The sequence below is a fragment of the Pelodiscus sinensis genome, chromosome 14 (genome assembly GCF_049634645.1).
Source record: "Pelodiscus sinensis isolate JC-2024 chromosome 14, ASM4963464v1, whole genome shotgun sequence".
NCBI lineage: Eukaryota > Metazoa > Chordata > Testudines > Trionychidae > Pelodiscus > Pelodiscus sinensis.
This window is the reverse complement of record NC_134724.1, coordinates 1,225,208-1,244,345: the sequence shown is the minus strand read 5'-3', so window position 1 is coordinate 1,244,345 and position 19,138 is coordinate 1,225,208. Positions and strand designations below refer to the sequence as shown.

Here is a 19,138-nt window from a genome sequence, read left to right as displayed (position 1 = left end):
AATTTGGCGGTAATATGCATATCTTCTTCAGATAGCTTTTTCAAAAAAGCAAGCAGGTTTAGACTCGATTCTTCCGAAAAAAACTTTTTTGAAGGAACCGTGTCTAAACTGCTTGCTTTTTTAGAAAAACTTTCAAAAAAGCCATCAGAAGATATGCAAATTACTGCCAAATTTGCATATCTTCTTTAGAAAGTGAAAGCAAGTCTAGGTGTACTCTTTGCGTGACCAGGGTTGATTTTGCCATTCCACGGGGAATTATCAATTTCATCAAGAGCTACAATGTAAGATGTGATGTGCCCTCATAAGGATCTTGTTCAATAATTTTAGAGGAATATAATGACTGGAGCAAAATTTAAAAGCCTAAGTGCAACCAGTCATTTACTTTCAGCAACATGGGAATTTTGCATTACTTAATGCTGACAGAGTACTTTTGCTGGATAGACAAGCACATTGCCACAACAGAAACAATCCATGTTTATAAACTAACATTTCGCTCAATTTTAAACAAAGATTTTGCATTTTAAAATCTACTCTGGAACTTCACAAGAGTAGTGAATATAAGTGAAAATAAGTGAAATGACTTGATAAGCAAAGAATTTGTTTTAAAAAAGCTTCTTACACTTCAACATTTTTCTGTTGCAGTCCAGATGTCTTCTTGCCCGGAGCAGCACCTCTCATCTTGCCCTCTGCATACTGTTCCCTTTAAAAACAAATTCAGAAATATGATTTTGCTGCAAAGGTAACAGATCATGCAAACATTGAGACAACATGCAGTGAATGCGTATAAAGAGAACAGACACTTAGGGAGCCTCCTTCATGATGCAGAGCGGGGGGGGGGCTCCCACTACTTACAAGTATATCACATCACAGTATTTTACCTACACGTGGACACTCAACCTTCCCTCCCCTCCCCCCAGAATTGTGAGAAATGCACTGGAGTGGCTTCAGAAGTGTGCTTACTAGAAATATTTGTATTCTTAAGGGGCCACTTTTTCTAGAGCAATACAAAAAAGCATTCATAAGGATCAATATATTTAGAGCTCTCTTACTAAAGGCTAACTTTTTGTAAGAGTGCATTACTATTTTACATCATAATATATACCATGAGCTCAATTAGAAAGATCTATGTTTTATTTTCAGAATGCAAATTTGAGATACAAGAAATCTCCTTTGTTCAAACCTCCTTTACACTTTTCCTTGCAACTTAAAATTCTCATACTTTAGGTTTTGATTAAAAGGTATATGGAAGTCAAGGGCCAAGCCATTTGACCACAAGGTTATAATAAGGACACGTACATGCTATAAATCTGAGGCAGCCCCATGATTCCCCGCCCCACACACACACCCCTCAAACAAACAAAACAGGGGAAGAGGATAATAATACATTTAAAATTAATAAATATTCCCAGGGAGATTTATTTATTGGGCTGAAGCACTATAAAAAGACATAATGGTAAGTCAAATCAGTATACCACAAAATACTTACTGATTGGCCTTTTGAAGTTCCTTCTGTTTCTGCAGATTCGTGTCCACGTATTTGAGCACTCTGCTTTCTGGAACCCATTCATCCCAGCTGAAAAATCAAACCACCATTTGCAAACATTGCAAAATTAAAATCTGTTCCCAATAATTAATTAAAAGAGTTCACAGGATTTGAGACTGAACTTTTGCTTCTGTGATAAGCCATGAACTGGCACGACAGAAAGTGTAAGTTATCAGATAAAAATGCATTCCCACTGATTTGTCTAGGGCAAAGTGAAATCTTCAGTCTTTCCTGCAGATTGCCAATTGGGAAACAGACTCCCAATCTTAAGAGAAGGGCACTTTAATATTTTTAAGTAATTTTTTTTAAAAACAAAGGGCTACACATGCTATAACATGGAAAATCTGCAGACATAACTAAGTTATGCAGCAAGATAAATTTACTGTATCTATTCCAACATATTTTATATGTGAACAAATTCAGCAATAAGATCTTACTGTAAAAAGAAGAGCTCTGATTTCTCTCTGTAAAGGAAACCAAGATGGCATGAACACTTGAAAAATCTGAAGGTAAATAATTTAATATAAACATGTGTTGGAGAAATTGCCATTGTAAGCAAGCAAATGCCACTTTGACAAACAGTGGATAATTTTTCAGCAATTTGACAAAAGATTTTAAGTTAGAAACATTAAAATGGCCATATGAAATTATGTACATCTTTTCCGAAATCTCAAGTTGTATGTTTATAAAAACGTTTATGTAACATACAGAGCTTTGTAAATTAGAGATTCTCAACCTTGCATTTCATGGTGAAGTAATGATCTCATTGCAAAAGTTGTCAAGCTTAGAATGCCAAAGTTCACTTTAAGTCTTGAGATTCTTACAGTAAGTTTAGTGTGCAAGTATAACAGAAAACAAAAATAACACACCCAACTGTATATATATATTAGAGGTTATATATTTAAGATGAGGGCCTTGGTGAAGTATTTAAGCCACTTGATCTTTGCTCCCAAAGTTTATGTTGTCAAAAACCCTCAAGAGAAGAACACTGTACAACTCCCTGAATGTATTATACTATATAGGATGTGAAAACTACTTACTACCAAGACTTGTAAAAAAACCACTGGAAATTAAGAAGTTTAAGACTCATGTGTTAGAGAACCATAACTTAATTATGAAGTCAAATTAAAAAGCCATACAGTCCCAGTTGTCTAGATGTTGCAGCAATGCCACTTTTAATGTAGATAATTGGAAGCTTGGAAAAGCAAGAAAATAATCAAAGGCAAACAGTTAGTGCAGGTGGAAAAAAGACAAGAGAAAATCATCTGACACAGCCAATGGTACCCACCATTACACCAAAGAGAATGGATTGTAACTGATCCATAAGAGTCAGCATTAATTCAGCAGCGCTACAGTGACAAAACACAAATTAAGCTTCGTGTCCCACACAAGGTCTTTTACAGAGTATATGGCAGTCATGTTCACACAAACCAAAAGGACTCTTTGAAAAATTGTCAAGTTTTCATATTCCATCAGCTGCTAAGGAAAAACAACTACTTACTGCTCCACACTCAGTGTTAGACTGCAGAACATAGTTAAACTTGAAACTCAGCCATAAAACTGACAGCAGAGTAGTACCGATGAAGCTCTCTAGTCCAGCACTCTCTGGTCCAGCAACATCCATGGTCTGGCATGATTTTAGCTAGCCAGATGTCCACTTACGGGTATGGCCAAGTTTCCTGCAGTCTCAAAGTTTGTTTACAGCCACCAGTCCTGGCTCTCCATGTTCTGTGTGGTTATTTAGCCCTAATTGACCCCTCACTCTCTTCTCAGAGCCCAGCAAGCAAGGGAAGTGTTGGTGATGCTGCTAGACGATATTGATCTTCTATGGTCCAGCAAATTTTCTGATTAGCACCAGTCAGATCCTGAGGGTGCCGGACTAGAGAGGTTCAACCTGTATATGCCTTTTGAAAATTAGAACACATGGTAACCTGCAAGCAGCCCTGTAGATGCTGCATCAGGGCTGTTTACAGAAAGTTAGTGACCAAGATAACTTGTAATCAGAACATATACTGTTCTCAACCCTTATACATCACCCAAAAAAACTCAAGTATACTTGCCATTCCAAAAGCAAAATGCTTTGACGGCCTTTTCATCTTTAGAGCCATGAAACAGAAGTTTTAATTCTTGAGAGGAGAAAATTCAAAAATCTCATTTACAAGAAGGAAAACCTCATCAGCAGCTTTACTACAACTTTATTTCACCCCAACCTCAAGCATGTTGCCACCCAACAGGCAGATGGTGCAGGAGAGACTGAAAGACTTACCTATCAGAACTTCAGCACTTCAGCTCATCTATTCTGAGCGCAAGCCCTCTCCTCCCCCCTTCACCTAACCCTACTCCTCTTTGCACCACTTGTCCTAGCATTTGGCTACAAAAATAGAACAGATGGAGGCTGACTAGAGAAAATATTGTTCCACTGTTCAATAAACTGGAATAGTTCCATATCCCACTATACAACAAAAAGCTTATTGAAATCCTATGTTTTCAAAGCTAGAAACCTTTTTCAAAATGGGTAGGCTGTGCACTCGACTGCTGTAACAGGGCAACCTAGTGGCACTTGGAGCTAGTTTAATGATCCAACTGATGCACCAAAGGAAATATACTTTTAAAACTAAATTATTAGTTGAGCAACATTAGCCTTGTGTTATTCCATGCTTAAATAGTTAGGCTTTGCTGCAATACATGGACTTAAACTCATGTTAATTTCTGTGCTAATGAAACATTTTCAATTGACTTACGCTTGGTAGTGTCAGTCCATTAAGCTAACACCAGCTGGGGTAATCAAAGGAAAATTAAGTCTTGTTTTCAGAGACTTATTACTTACTTTTTATTCCAACCACTGTAATGTATAAAGTATTTCACTTGTTTGTCCTTTATGGCAACCTTTACACACTGAAACAAAGAAGAAAGTTGGGTCAACAATATGATTTGAACAAAAAAAAAAAAAAATCATCTCTGGAAGATGGGCTAAAAGCTTTCAGTCTAAATTCAAAGATTCCTGGGCAAGCCACTGAAGTACTCGGCAGCAATGCCACTACTGACAAGAAATTGTTCAGCAAGAGATGCACATTATTACTGGCTTTGCTTCAGTTACAAAAAAAAGTATAGAGGCAGAACAACTAATGCCCACTAAGCTACCCAGATGTTTTTGAAGGGCTTAACTTCCATCCAGAGGCGAGCAAGAGAACATGCAGCTGATTAGAAGACAAGGAGCAGGTCACTTTAGCCTCTTCAGTGATTTCTGGATGGCTAACCAGAAGCCAGGTGTACACAGCAAATGACTCCGTCTAATTCTTCACATGCATACCTAGACCCTTGCAAAGCTGCAGATATCCGTGCGTATCTTCAGCTTATTTCTGCTGATACAGATGCAGATATAAATTTTGTATCCAGAACCCAGGAAATGTGCAGATATCTGCTTTATATCCACAGGTGTTTGCATCCCAGATGTAGATATCTGCAGATCATTTCTGCAGATGTAGAGACCAATTTTATATTGGCACAGGGCTCTATGAAGACCCCTGTCTTGCAGAGGAGGAAGTTAATCACAGGAGATGACTTATCAAAAGTAAAGGAAATGTTATTTTGGATTTTTTGCAACCACAAAGCAAGCGCTCTGGTCAGCAGTAATTGCTTGCAATAGGTACTTTTCAGGCTTAAGAATTTCTGATGAAAGGATAAACAAAGTTTAGCTTATTCTCACTATACTAGACTACGGCAACCTACAAGAAACATTCAAAGCCTTGACTATCTAATCAAGGCAAAGATAAATTGTAGTTACCCAGTTAGAAGTTAGAGTATACAGAGGCAAACAGAAAATGAGCATAAGGAGTAAAACAAAATAAGTTGCTTCATCAGACCACCACACTGTTTACAGATTCCTTGACTAAGATCAGAATGGGCCTTTAGAGCATCGAGTCTGACCTCCTGCATATTGCTGGCCATTACATTTCACCCATTGATCCCGTACCAAACCCAATAACTTGTGTTTAGCTAAAGTGTCCTTCCAGAAAGGCACCCAGTCTTGATTTGAAGATACTGAGAGAGAGAGAATCCATCACTTCCCCCGTTAGCTTGTTCCAACAGTGCATCACCCTCACTGTTAAAAATTTGTCCCCTACTTCTGGTTTGAATTTGTCTGGCTTCAGCTTCCAGCCTTAAGTTCCAGTTCTGCCTTTCTCCATTAGATTAAAGACATCTTTAGGACCCAGTGTTTCCTCAAGTGATCTCAAACTTTTTGGATAAACTAAACAGATCGAGCTCTAAGTTTCTCACTGAGGCATATTCTTGAATCACTTTGGTGATTCTTTCCTCCGCTCACCCCCCCACCAGCCTTTAAAAAAAAAAAAATGTTGACAGAAGAACTGTTCTATTATTCTAGCTAGAACCAGTTTCACCAATATCATACACAGAGGTAAAAATCACTTCCCTACTCCACGTTCCAAGTACCTCATTACGCCTTTATCGTAGTATCACAACAGGAGCTTGTGTTGAATTGCTTGGCCACTACGACCCCTGAACTCTTTGCGGAGACCCTGCTTTCCAGGATAGTCTATGTGGGTGGTATGGCCTGCAATCCCTGCTCCTAAACATGACCTTAAATTTGGCAGTGTTAAAAATAGGGATGTAAAATCCTGTTTAATCAGTTAACTGCTTAAACATTAATCATTTCAATAGAGGTGAGCAAAGGGCCACTCCAGCCTGACTGGGCTGGAGTGGTCCTTCACCTATGGCATGGTAGGCCCAGCCTCCCCCTCACCGTGGACAGGGGCTGCTCCCGCCCAGCCGGGTTGCTCATTAACTGTAACTAGTAAACAACACTTGGTAAGAGTGTTGCTAACCATTCCCATTGCTAGTTTAAAAAACAACAACACACATTTTGTTGGAATGGGTCCAGATTACCAATTCCCATTCTGAACACTCCATACGAACATCCTGTCTTCAACCACTCCACCAATCTTTAGTGATATCTACATGGAGATCAGTTGTCCTGGATACACACACATACTTGCGCTAGCTAGAGTATTACTGGCAGCGTTGTTGCGGGACCATGAGCAGCAGTGACCCAGTTTCACTGCGTTGATACTCATGGGTTTCAGGTAGGCTCATACTTGGCATAGCTAACTCATGACTCTGCTGATACCCATGTTACTGGGGCTACTCTGTCACACTCCCACCCCACAGTGTAGAAGTGAACTGTGTGTCATTCACTGACTTATCAGAGGGGATTTATATTTACTTCCACATGGCTCCTGGAAAAAAGGTAGTCATGTTGAACCTAGTATTAATTAAGGATGTTAAGTAACGGTTAATTGACTAGATGGAAATTCCATTGACTACTCGACTAGTCGATAGGCACTTCCGCATTCCCACTGGGGCTCTTGTACATTTCAAAGGAGGAATGCGGAACTCCGCGTGCAGCCTGCTGACTCCAGGCTGCAAGCGGCGTGCCAGCTTTGAAACGTACAAGGGTCTCCAGCCCAGGGAGTCCCGGGCTCAGCTGTGCGGCACTGCCCCTTTGAATGCCTCCTTGGCATTTTAGAGTGGCAGCACTGTACAGATGTTCCCCAGCTTTGACATACTCCTTCCCCTCCCCCTCCCCTGCCTCTAATAGAGGCAGCAATCGGGGGGGCGGGGGGGAGAAGAATCAACTAGTCAACTGACTAGCCGATAAGCATTTGCTCAGACGACAGTGACTAGTCCTTAACATCCCTAGTATCAATCACTGCAGGATCCCTTGAAAATACCTCCATTTGCTGATTTCCCATTGACAACTATTTTGATGTGCGCCATTTAACCAGTTAATTCTTCTAACATATACTCTAGTGATATTTTATAGTGCTTAATTTTTTTTTAATCAAAGTGTTCTGTGGTACTAAGTCAAATACCTTAACAAAAGGCAAAGTATATTACATCTGCACCGTTATCTTTATCAATCAAGCCTGAAATCTTCCCAAAGAATGAAATCAGGTTTAGAGAATTGTTTTTCCCCATTAAACTTTGGGGACTGGCATCATGTTCTTAGCCTTTATTCATTAAATTCCATTTTGCCCGTATCAGCCAGCTTGCTCTTTTTTGAATACGGGCACAACATTAACATAGACTGGAATTTCCCTTGTATTCCAAGATTTATTAAAAAATTATAATCAGTGGGCAAGAGACTGCCTCAGCCAGCTCTTTTAGGACTCTTGGGTGCAAGTTACCCAAGCCTACTAATTTAAAAACAAACATTAATCCAAGAGAATTAGACAAACCATGTAAGTGAAAAAACACAGATTAAAATGAAAAAGGTAAAGAAGGTTCAAGTAAATCAGAAGGGCAAATTTTGGGGACCACGGTATTCTCTTTACCAAGTGTACCTTGTATGCCAACAGACTGCTTTAGTTTCAATTATGGAAAAAAATATCATTTCTTCTATACTCCCAGTTGTCTTATCTAGGGAGACAGACGAGCACAGAAAGATAAGCTAGAAGACAAAAGGAGATGGAGAGGAGGAAAGGAAAGGAAATCAAGGACACTATCTGCCATAAGCCACTAGAGACTAAATTCTCCCTTAAGACGCAACTTTTGTGCCTCTCCCGCACCACAGAGTGGTCAGATGCTGGCTCTAAGTGGGCAGCAGCGATTACTCTTGCATTAGGGTAGAGCTGGGCAAAAGGCGGCCCAGGGGCCGGATCCAGCCCATCAAGCCACCAGATCTGGCCCACAGACCATGCTGCCAGGACTCTCAGGCACGCAGCTGCATGGTTTACAGTACAGTCGGTGTGGCTCTCTGCTCTGCAAGGTAGGGGAAGCTTTGTGCTGTCTCCCTGCCCCCAGCCCAATCCTCAGCTCCTATTGGCTAGAACAACTGTCCAACAGGAACTGACCCCAGCCAATCTCTCAGCTCCTATTGGCTGGAAACAACCAATCAAGAGGAGCTGAGAGAGTGGCTTGGGGGATGGGAGCAATGCAAATCACTTTGCCCTCCCAGAGCTGAGCGCCACGTGGAGGGAGTAGCCTGCAATTTCAAGCGGGGCTGCAGCAAGCAGGGAGCCCAGCCTGCTTGGGGGGGGGGGGGCAGGGGCTGCAGACTTGGGTTCATGCCTCCGAGCCAGAGTCTGCCTCTGGCACCCCTGCCCCTCCTGCACCCCAACTACCTCCCCCAGGTCACCATCCAAACACTCTGCACCCCCCGCCCCAGGCAACAACTCCCTCCCAGACCCTGTACCCTTCCCACACTCCTCCCCCAGGCCAGAATCCTCTCCTGCACTCACCCTCCCAGACCCTGTACCCCATATCTCCGCCCCAAGTCACCACCCACACCCTCTGCAGTCTGCACCCCCTTTTCCCAGGTCACAGCTCCCTCCCAGCCTTGGCCCCCCCAGGTCAAAATCCTCTCCTGCAGCCATACCTCCTCCCTGACCCTACACCCCAATCCCCAACCCAGATCACAACCCCCTCCTTTGTCCAAACTCCCTCTCAGACCCTACACTGTCTCCTGCACCCCATTCCCTTACCCCATGCTCCCTTCTGCACCCAACCGCCATCCTAAACCCTGTATCTCCTCCACAGATTAGTGCAGCCCTTGACCACTTTCCAAAATCTTGGTGTGGCCCCTTGCCAAAAATGATTGCCCACCCTACGTTAGGGAATTCCCCCTCAGGCACAGAGCCAGCAGAGACTGTTCTTGCACCAGCCCACCTCACCTCTGCAGAGGGGATGCATGGCGCAGCATAGGAGTGAAGAAATACACTGACCATGCTCTGGCTTGTGTGAGATGCACAAGAGACCACACAGCAGTGGCATCAGAAGGAGCAGCCTAAGAGATGATCAAATTGACAGAGGAGCTTGGACTGGTGGCCACAGAGATTGGCCCTCAAGTTAGAAAGCCAGAATGATTCTCCCTGCCCTCCCCGCTCTCCTCCGCTGGGTCAGGCAGAGCTCAGCCACAGGAGGCCATCTGGGCCTGGAGGCACACACTCAAATGGAGCCCATCGTCAAGTGCCAGGAGAAGGGAAGGAACACACTAAGTAACACAACAAGTTACAAAAATCGTACTGCTTTAATCTTTGCACCCATTGCACTCGGTTAGGGTGAGTGAGCCCAATACTTAAAGTGAATCAAGATTGTGTCTAAGCTGTATGAGATGCACTCTGAACAACAAATCGAAGTCTCATTGTTGGAGAAGTACCCTTGAAAATGCATTACGGTGATCACTTCTAAATGGCATAAATAGAATCTGGGACACTTGTAAACACTCTCTTTGCCAACCCCATTCCCAATCAAGTCCATCCTATAGTAAAGGTTAATTGGGGAAAAAAAAAATCACTGATAAACTAATTAACGCATCAGTTTGTGCTTAGGCCTACCCGGAAAACTAAGTATCCCAAGAAAACTTCTACATAATCCCCCAACCTACATGCCTTCTTCTTTCAAGAGGAAAATTGTTCTAGCCAGAAGCAAGGGGTTCAAGGACAAAACTTTAATACTCAGAAAACACTGCACGATTGCATCAGGTGAAGACACTTAACCCAAACGGTTTCAAAAATCAACTAGCATACTGAAAGACTTGCGTATGAAGCATTGTGTATGTTCCTCTATTAAAGCCATTAATGTACAGTTCAAGATTAAGAGGGGTAGCCGAGTTAGTCTGTAACTGGAAAAACTTAAACAAATAGTCTTGTTACACCTTAGAGAGTAACAAAACATGTAAATGGTATCATGAGCTTTCGTGAAGTAGGCTATGAAGTGTGACTAGAGAAAAGGTGCAAAAAGGAGACAGAATGGATGAGCCAAGCAAAACCAAGCTTCCTGATCTAACTTCAGGATTATTTTAAACTCCTAGCTAGTGAACAAGAAAAGCATGGCATCTGAAATTGGTGTCTGAAGTTAGGCCTCTTGGAGGACAAAATAATAAGGCATGAGCTACTCCACTTATTACTCCCTTTGGGGGCCGTTAAAGGCTCGTGGAAATAATCTCAACACAAGTGCAGTAACTGCACTGATTTACACACAATCTTAGAACCTAGAAAACTTCTTAGAAATGGATCTGACTGGAAAGATGATAAACTCAGAGAGCACTTCAGTGGCTTGAGACAATTCAGTGTCTTACCTAACTAATGACGGATTAAAGTATTAAGAGATGGCATTCATGATGAACAAGGAGGCCAAACTGGAACCCAAACCAACTTTCAATGTTATATGTATGCATTAACATAAAATATGTTCCTTAGAATCTGAACGCATACTTAGAAATTGCAGAATTCTAGGAGTCTACATGACATATATTCCATTTCACATATGGTGGTTTTACATGCATGCACAATTCCACTGACCGTGTCAGTATACTGCTAAGTGGTTTTACATGCATGCACAATTCCACTGACCGTGTCAGTATACTGCTTCAAATCCCCTGCTTCCTACCTCTATTATACCTTTACGCAAGTTTTTAATGAACATCCATAACCTACAAATGTACTTTACAGTTTGTAAGAAACCTACAGTTTTACAAAAAACAAAGTTTATAATATTTTCTTGTCAGTTTATCTTGAATTCTTGACGTAATCCTATCTAGTGCTTAGTCAATAGACTACTGTAATCCATTAAACTCTTGTGTTCTTTATGTAAATGTTTTTTGCCACCATCTCAAAAATGAGAACCCAGACATACCTTTGCTTCATAAAGGAGAGGTCCATGAAAACACAGCACTCGTTCACCTGGAAAAGTTTGCAAACAGCCATCTGATTAGTCATATTAATGAACAATGCTGCACACAAAGACATGCATTTTACAAAAGAACACAGGAAGTCAAACACCATTAAGAGTGCTGTGCTAAGAGGTGATCCAGAGGCAGCTTATGCCTACACACTTGTCAAGCGACAAAGCATTCCAAAGGCCATCTCTTCCATTTTTAAGCAGGTGCTTTTTGAAGACAAGCAGTGAGTAAGCTCAAAGCGCCCTGCACCATTTAAACCCCACACTTAAATGAGCAGCCACACAAGGGGGTTGTGTACCGCCTGTGCCCCACAACCACTTCTGTGCAACTCCTGCACTGGCTGGCACTGGAAGCCACACTGTATGGAATATCCTGGGCTGCCCCAACCACCTACTGATGCCGACATAGAATGGATACAAACGGTTCACAGCCCTCTAATCCAGGCTACAATCTGAGGCAACGGCTGTGAGGAAACTGTACAGCAGTGTTACACCGGGTTCTGAGCTGGATTCTTCCTGCCTAGCCTCAGCACTCTGGCTCTACAGGAGTGGACTGAGTTTCAACCTGAATGTACAAGCAGTAAATAGCACAGCAGAAACATCTCAGCCTTACAGATTTCAAAGGGCTGTTTCATATGTTGAAAGGGAACATGCTCTCTTACACAGCCATGCTACTGTCTTGTTTCCAAGTTATGGAACAAAAGACTTATTTAAATAAGAGTTTGTCCTTTTCCTTGAGGAAACCAAGGACCTGACACCTCTATTGTCTAAAGAAAACTGACTATAATGACGTCAACTACTTCCCGTCCCCAAAGAAAAGCATGCAGCTGAATGAGGGCATTGAGGGGGAAGTAGTTGTTTCACTTTTGATCAGGATTTCAGCTGCTATAAAATCCTTATTCTGCAGTTGTTTACAAAGCGGAAGTCTAATTTATCTAACAGAAGGCAGTACTGTACAAGAGGAAACATCTTCCCTCAGTTCTTATAACAAAGATTGCACCCTGTATACCAAAATAATTAAGCTTTACCAATACCTTACAGCAGGGGTTCTCTCAAACTTTGTGATACCGTGACCCCCCCTGGGGGGTCGGGACCCACAGTTTGAGAAACACAGCCTTACAGGGGATACAGTCCACTGCTTGAGAAACCAATAATCCCTTCTTTTTGCAAGAAGGGCATTTCTAGCTTTCCTTACTCTATGCCTACAAAATAAGCTGGTTTAATACTGCACCAAATATTTAGTGATACATTTACTAAGTCACTTTTCCAATTAATAATTTATTCCCTTATTCAGTAAAGTGGTAGGATAAAACAGATTTACAGTGAACTCCACAAATAACCAGCAGGATTTCGTGCTCAAAATGGGTCAGAAAAAGAGATACATTGACAAGACAGCAAATCCAAGATAAAATAGTTTGCTGTGCAAAATTATGTCAAGAGAACATCTGTATGAAAGCAGCTTACCAAAACCGGTTTGATATTTCTAGGCAATATTTTTTGCACAGTGGAAATACCAACTTATTTTAAAAGGTTTTCTGTTTAATTTAAAGCCAGTTACTCAGCATGCAAAACACCTACTTAAAATGACTACACTATTTCACGACTATTTTGCATTGCTTGTTAACACCACTAGAAAACATGCCTTGTTTATTTGCTCTGAAAAATGAGCTGCCTAAGTTTAAGGAGAGTTAGACTCTTTACATAAATACAACAAGAATATTCTGTGGCACTATTTCTGCAGGACTCCTCACTACTGAGAAATCAAAGACTGACAAAAACCTTCTCCCCATCACCTACACTCATACTCAAAGAAAACACATTAGAAAAGTTTACAGGAGTCTTCCCCACGCCAACTTAAATCAAAACAATTCTGAATTGTATGTCTATAGTACATACCCACAAGGTGCACTACAGGGGACCCCTGCATTCAGTTTTCCTAAAGTCAGACATTTTTGACTGGAGCACACTAGGGTCTAAACAGCTCTGAAAAGATAACCAGACATGCTTTGTCAATATTCTTGAATACCTAACTATGCCAAGTGTTTTTGTTGCTTAGCAATGCTGCTCCTAGCTCCTAAGCTAGAGCTATCCCCGAGCCTGCAAGTTCTTCTGCCCACATGGCACAATCTTGGCTTCCATGGGGCTCCAGATTAGGAATGAAAAAATCCCATTTAATTAGTTAACTGGTTAAATTTAGCATTTAACCAGTTAACTGATTAAACGGGGGCAGGCTGGAGTGACCCCCCACACCATGTGCAGGGGCTACTCCAGCCCAGCTGCTTCTGGTCCCACTCTGGGCTGCTGGCTCCCAGGCTGCAGGGGCTAGGAGTGGGGAGCCTTGTCTGGGGCTGGAAGCAGCAGTCAGGAGGAGGTGGAGAGGGCTGCTGGCTCCCAGGCCACGCAAGCTAGGAGTTGGCAGCCTTGTGCTGGGCCGAAAGCAGCTGCTCCCCCCCAGCTGCCCCTCCCAACCCCATGAGAGGCTGACGACTCCCAGAGCTGGCAGCCCCATGGGGCTGGAGCAGCCCTCCATCCATGGCTGGCCACTCCTGGGTAACGGTTAACCAGTTATCTGGCATAGGGATGTGAATGGGTAAGCAAAAAACAACAACAAAACACAAGTTGCAAGGATTGGGGCTTCAATGCTTAATGCTGCAGTAGTTTTACATGTGTAAGGTGAATTCTAATGTATTATTCATTAAGGACCTGGTCTGACTCCCAGGGAAATCTTTCCATTGACTTCTGAAGGGTTTCAATCAAATGCCATCTGCTGGATCCAGATCCAGAATGGACAAGATACAAGGCAAAAGACAACTTTGCAAGTTAAATCTGTTTTTTTTTTAAATAAGCAAATACATACTGCTAAATCCAGGGGAAATTTTTAAAGACCACTTGCTGTCAGCTTCTCTAAAGCTAAAATAAAAAACCAACTGGCATATTACACACTACACCAGAAAGTCACATCAGCACAAACAATACCACTTCCCATATCTACGAGTACAATTCAACATGTACATTCAAAACACCCATTAGTCTTTCAAATTACATATTTAAATATTACCCTTACAGTTGTCATTTGTCTATTCTAAAAAACACCACCTATTTTAAAAGCAGATTTTATTGAGTAAGTTGCATCTTTCATGAAAAGTGTATGTCATGTTTCAGCTTGATGAGAATTAAGGCCTGGTCTGCATTACCATTATCTCAATGCACGGCAGCTTATGGCAGCCTATGCACATGTTTACACTAAAATTTTGCCCTAATCTAGACAACATAAGGTAACACAGCAGGGCATTTCACTCTGCATTGGCCTAACTATGCTTCTCATGGATGTAGCATCAGCAGTGCATTGCTTATAGTGACTATTACTGGCTTCCAGAAGTCATCCCACAATGCCCCACACTGATAGTACAATGAGTACGAGTGCTCCTGGTGAGCGCACACACGACTGACAGAAGAAACCAGACACACACAAGTGATGTAATTACTGCAACTGCTGGATGCCGACGTAAATAAGGTCAACTTAATTCTGTAGTCGAGTCATGCCCTAAAATATTATGTCTAAAAAAGGGGGGGTTGTTATGAACAGAGATCACCATAGTTATAACAGTGTTGCACATCACCACAATAATCAGCATACTGTAGTTTACAATATCCTTAAGCCATATTTAATAAAGACTATGTCACAAGACAAGATACAAGATCTCCAACTGGGCGAGCTTATAAAAATAATTTAAGTAATGAAGTAAACATACTTCTCAACCTCAAGAAAGGAAAATCTTGACAGTCCAACTTGATAAAAAAAATCTTTCAATGGCTTCAATGCCCACTGATATCTATCAGAATGCTTTGACACACACCGATGAAAAAGACAAAAGTCAAGCACACTCTAAACAAAGGAACAAGTCCTGAGTCTCCTGGGTGAGCTGAGAGCATTGAGAAGTATGGAAAAAAAACAAGAGAATTATCTAAGAGAAACCACTGCCATTTCCTAATTCTCTGCACGCAAGGGAGCTGGAACATCCTAAAAGCCCTCTGCCCCTCAGGTACCACACAAGGGAGTCCAAATTTGCTTAACTGAGGGCCTCATTGAAAGACTGCCAAGAAGCTGCAAGCCCTCTGTAAAATGGAGTACCTATACTGCAGCTACCAATCGAGTAGCTGGAGGAGATGGCTTCCAGCAGGGAACCATGCACCTAGATCTAAACTGAAAGGCCATTCTGTTTCACCACAACCTGCCAGGATACATCATCTCCATGGGTCATAACTGACCTCGTAGGCCGTGTTTCAACCCTGCAGCCCACAAACCACTCTCTCAGACACACAGTGCACACAAGCTGTGTGAAGCACAGATAGTGACAGTGGTTTCACCTACAAGCAACTGGGTGAGGAGGTTGTGTTTTGCCTTTTTTCAAAGAACCATCTCTTCCTTTTAGCCCTCCGCTCCCCCACTGCAGAGATAGGGGGGAGGGACTGAAGCTGGAAGATTAAAAAGGGCCTTTTTTCTGGTCCACACCCCAGAGCTTTGTAACTACTGGAGCATGGATTGGCCACAGAATCAGCTTCCCAGTCCCCACTACCCCAACACCCTGTCACCCCCAGCCCAGCCAGCATCCCCTGCACCTCTCCAGCCTCCCACAGGGCTCCCAGCCCCATTCCCAGCCAGCCTCCCATGGCACCCCCAGCCCCACCAGTACCCCCCACCCCAACAGTCCCCAGCTCCCATCCCCCACCAAAAGAAACTCCTCACCCACGCTCCAACAATGCTCCGCAGCCCCCCCAACAACCCCCCACACCCACCCATCCCCCATCCCAACAATAGCCCCCAGCTCCCCTCCCCCACCAACAGCCAGCCACCCCCCTACCCTCCCCCTACCCATCCTCCCCCACCCTCCCACAGCCCCCCGCACGCCTTCCCCAGCCCCCCAATAGCCCCCCCAACAGCCCGCGCTCCAACAGTAGCCCCCCCTCACATCCCCCCCAACAGCCAGCCTCCTCCCCCATCCATCCATCTCCCATCTATCCTCCCCCCCAGCCCCCCCACTCTCCCCCCCAATAGCCCGCGCTCCAACAACAGCCCCCCCCTCCTCCCCCCGCTCCAGGCCGCCCCGCCGGCCGCACTCACCCTCCTGGAATTTGGGCTTGGGGTCCTGCTTGGGCGCCATTTATAAGAGCCTCGCCCGCCTCCCCACCCCTCCCCTGCCGGCGGGGCCGCGCCAGCGCCACCGCATTATAGCGCCCAGCCCCGCGCCTCTGCGCATGCTCCCGCCGCCGCGGGCATGCCGGGACTTGTAGTCCTGGGCGGGGCCGGCCCCAGGCTTCCCTGCAGCGCCACGTGCGCTCTGCCCGGCCGGGGCGTCCCGTGGCCAGCTGTGCCCAGCGCCCGGCCCTGGCTCGGAGCAGAGGGCTGCGCGCTGCCCTTCCCTGCACAAGGCACAGGCCTGTGTCGGGCCCTCCCCCGCGCCCTGTAGCCTTTGCAGCCTGAGCCCCTTCCGTGTGCTTCTCCCATCACTCCTCCTCCCCGGCCAGCGGCCCTTCGTTTGCATCCCCCTGCCCGAGCCTGGGGAGTCCGCGTTGCTCTTAGACGCCTAGCAAGCCAGCCCAGGACCCCACGCGATCCTGGGGGAGTCTAGGGAGCTGCATGGAAAAACGTTCTCCTGGGAGTATAGGGGAAAAAGGTTGCGCCCAACGTGGGGCTCGAACCCACGACCCTGGGATTAAGAGTCCCATGCTCTACCGACTGAGCTAGCCGGGCTCTTGGAAGCTTGAGTTGTTTGGTACTACAGTTGACAGTATGCCTCTCTCATGCAGCTTTTCTCAATGTGAGGCTTTAGGCAAAGGATTTAACAGGGCTTAAAGGGATTTCTGGATTACTGCTACCAGTGTCTGTCTCCTGCATTTTGCAAGGGATCCCCTGCAAACGCCCCCTTGTGGCCAGCTGCAACCTGGATCTCAGCATGCCACGGGGCATAGAATGGGCACTGGGAAGGGATGGGTGGCCAAGGTGTGGGACGTTCATGCAGCTTCCACAAAGGCACTTTGGGAGAGGAGCCCCGTTAATCTCCCTGTTGTTTCAGCGGATTGTGTCCACACCATGCCCAGCCATCAATAGGCCTCCTAAGAACAAGCAATTCACTTAAACCGCTGCCGCACTTGTGCCAAAATGTGGAGACAAAGCTGTTTTGTCACATGGGTTGTGCCCACGAAAGCTCATGATGCTATATTGTGTTTCCTAGTCTCTAAGGTGCCATAGGGCTGCTCGTTGTTTTTAAAGCGACAGACTACCACGGAAACCTCTCTGAGGCATTTTGTTCCATGTTTTACTGTTGAAGCTGCCCTGCTGCCTGTGTTTAAAACCAACCGGCAAGCGATGGCTTTCCTCTTCTCTCTTCTTCAAAACACAAGGAAGCAGCTTTCTTTTAAAAAATTAATCCGCCTGCAAACTCTCCTTCTGGACAGCAGGGTGCATGAAACTAGGACCCACCTGTGAACAATTCGATTCCAATTCACCTTCTGTCTGTGCAGACCGACCTATAGCACCATCCCAGCAGGGCCAGGTTTCAGGCTGCTGAAGAGTTCCCAGTTTCAGGCACAAACCCCTACTAGTGCCTCAGAGTCCAATGGCTTTAATTCCCAGTCAAGCCTGAAAAATTGAAAACTTTATGTTCACCCGGTGGAGCCCCTTTGCTCTTACAATATATCTGTGCTTCTCAGTGGCTAACCAGAAGGGCCCGCTGGGGTGGCCCCACCTTCTGGTGGGTGGGTAATGATTGGGGTGGTAAAACCCCCGCATGCTGGCTGGGGTGCTAGCAGAGTGAGGTCAGACCAGCACCCTAGTCCAGGCGCAGGTGTGTCAGCCCCTATGCCCGAGCAGGGTGGACCTGGATGAAAAATAAGTGTGTCATGGCCCACCCACGTCAGGCCCACCCCCGCTAGACTTCTGCTTTTGTTATTATTTTCACGTTCATTGGATTAAGAATATTCAGATTTTGAACATGGGGTGAGCTATGATCAGAGTGTTCATATATTAACCAACACAAATGTGAGATCAGTTAGATAATAAGTTGTAGGGACCTGGGGACTGCTGGTTTGGCCATTCACAAGCACAGGTGCAAAATTCTGTGACTGTAAAGTCCATACCCATGGATGAGTGTGGTTGTGTGCAGCCTCCCCTCATCTAATCTCTATTTTTTAAAGGTTACAAGACTTGAAATCCTGGGGAGACTTTAATTGATGTTGATGGTCTCTAAGCCTCGCCTACACAGGTGTATGTGCTTCATCTTTTCAATATTTTCAATAAATATTAAAAAATGAAGCCCGCCAGTTAAACCTGGCACCGAGCTGTGTTTGACACAAGTAAATGTAAATCCCTTAAGATATTAAATATCCAGGGGTTGATGGCTGTGTGGGCAGATTTAGCAGTGTGCTGGGTGCACCCTGTGTTCGGTACCTTACAGTTTTACTAGATAATATCTCACTGCTCCTGCTGCTGCCCATAGACTCCAGTGATGTCAAAATATACCATGACTGATTAAACCAGTGTTGGGGAAATCTCACTCCCCTGGGGTACAGAACCCCCAGAAGGGTCCGAGGCTGGAGGTCAAAGCAGTGAGGCAGGAGAGAAATCTAGAAGGAAAACTTTATTATGCATGCATGCAGGCTGACAGCTACCAGAGTGAGAGCAGCAGCAGCCCTGAGAGACAGGTTCAGGGATCCTTTATACAGTATGCTCAGACAGTTTAGTTGTTGATTGTTTTCTTTAACATATCAAAGTCTCAGCAGAAGTGAGGTTTCTGTTCACACCAGAAGTGCTAGAAGTAAGTTTTACAGTACAAAGGCACATGAGAACCTGAGTGAGGAGTCTACAAGGCAAACTGTGACAAAGATAAGAGTTTACAT

The 19,138-nt window shown here is 44.4% G+C and overlaps 1 protein-coding gene and 1 non-coding gene across 7 annotated transcripts in view; both read right to left on the bottom strand.

Annotated features, from left to right (window-relative positions):
- The window catches only part of MORF4L1 (mortality factor 4 like 1), a 41,781-nt gene extending 25,280 nt beyond the window's left edge, over positions 1-16,501 (bottom strand). For 2 of the 6 annotated variants that reach the window (XM_075896805.1, XM_075896809.1), the window contains exons 1-6: positions 16,365-16,499; positions 11,198-11,244; positions 4,371-4,438; positions 1,981-2,007; positions 1,487-1,573; positions 620-700 (exon numbers count right to left, since the gene is read on the bottom strand). In XM_075896805.1, the coding sequence (XP_075752920.1) occupies positions 620-700; positions 1,487-1,573; positions 1,981-2,007; positions 4,371-4,438; positions 11,198-11,244; positions 16,365-16,404 (350 nt within the window). In that variant the 5' untranslated portion in view covers positions 16,405-16,499. Of the gene's footprint in view, positions 1-619; positions 701-1,486; positions 1,574-1,980; positions 2,008-4,370; positions 4,439-11,197; positions 11,245-13,138; positions 13,185-16,364 lie in introns of those variants that run through there. The other 4 variants (XM_075896806.1, XM_075896807.1, XM_075896810.1 and 1 more) reach the window with 4 other exon arrangements.
- A 420-nt stretch (positions 16,502-16,921) lies between these two features.
- On the bottom strand, positions 16,922-16,994 carry TRNAK-CUU (transfer RNA lysine (anticodon CUU)). Its single transcript has one exon. It is a non-coding gene; the product is annotated as a tRNA-Lys (tRNA).
- Positions 16,995-19,138: the final 2,144 nt, after the last annotated feature.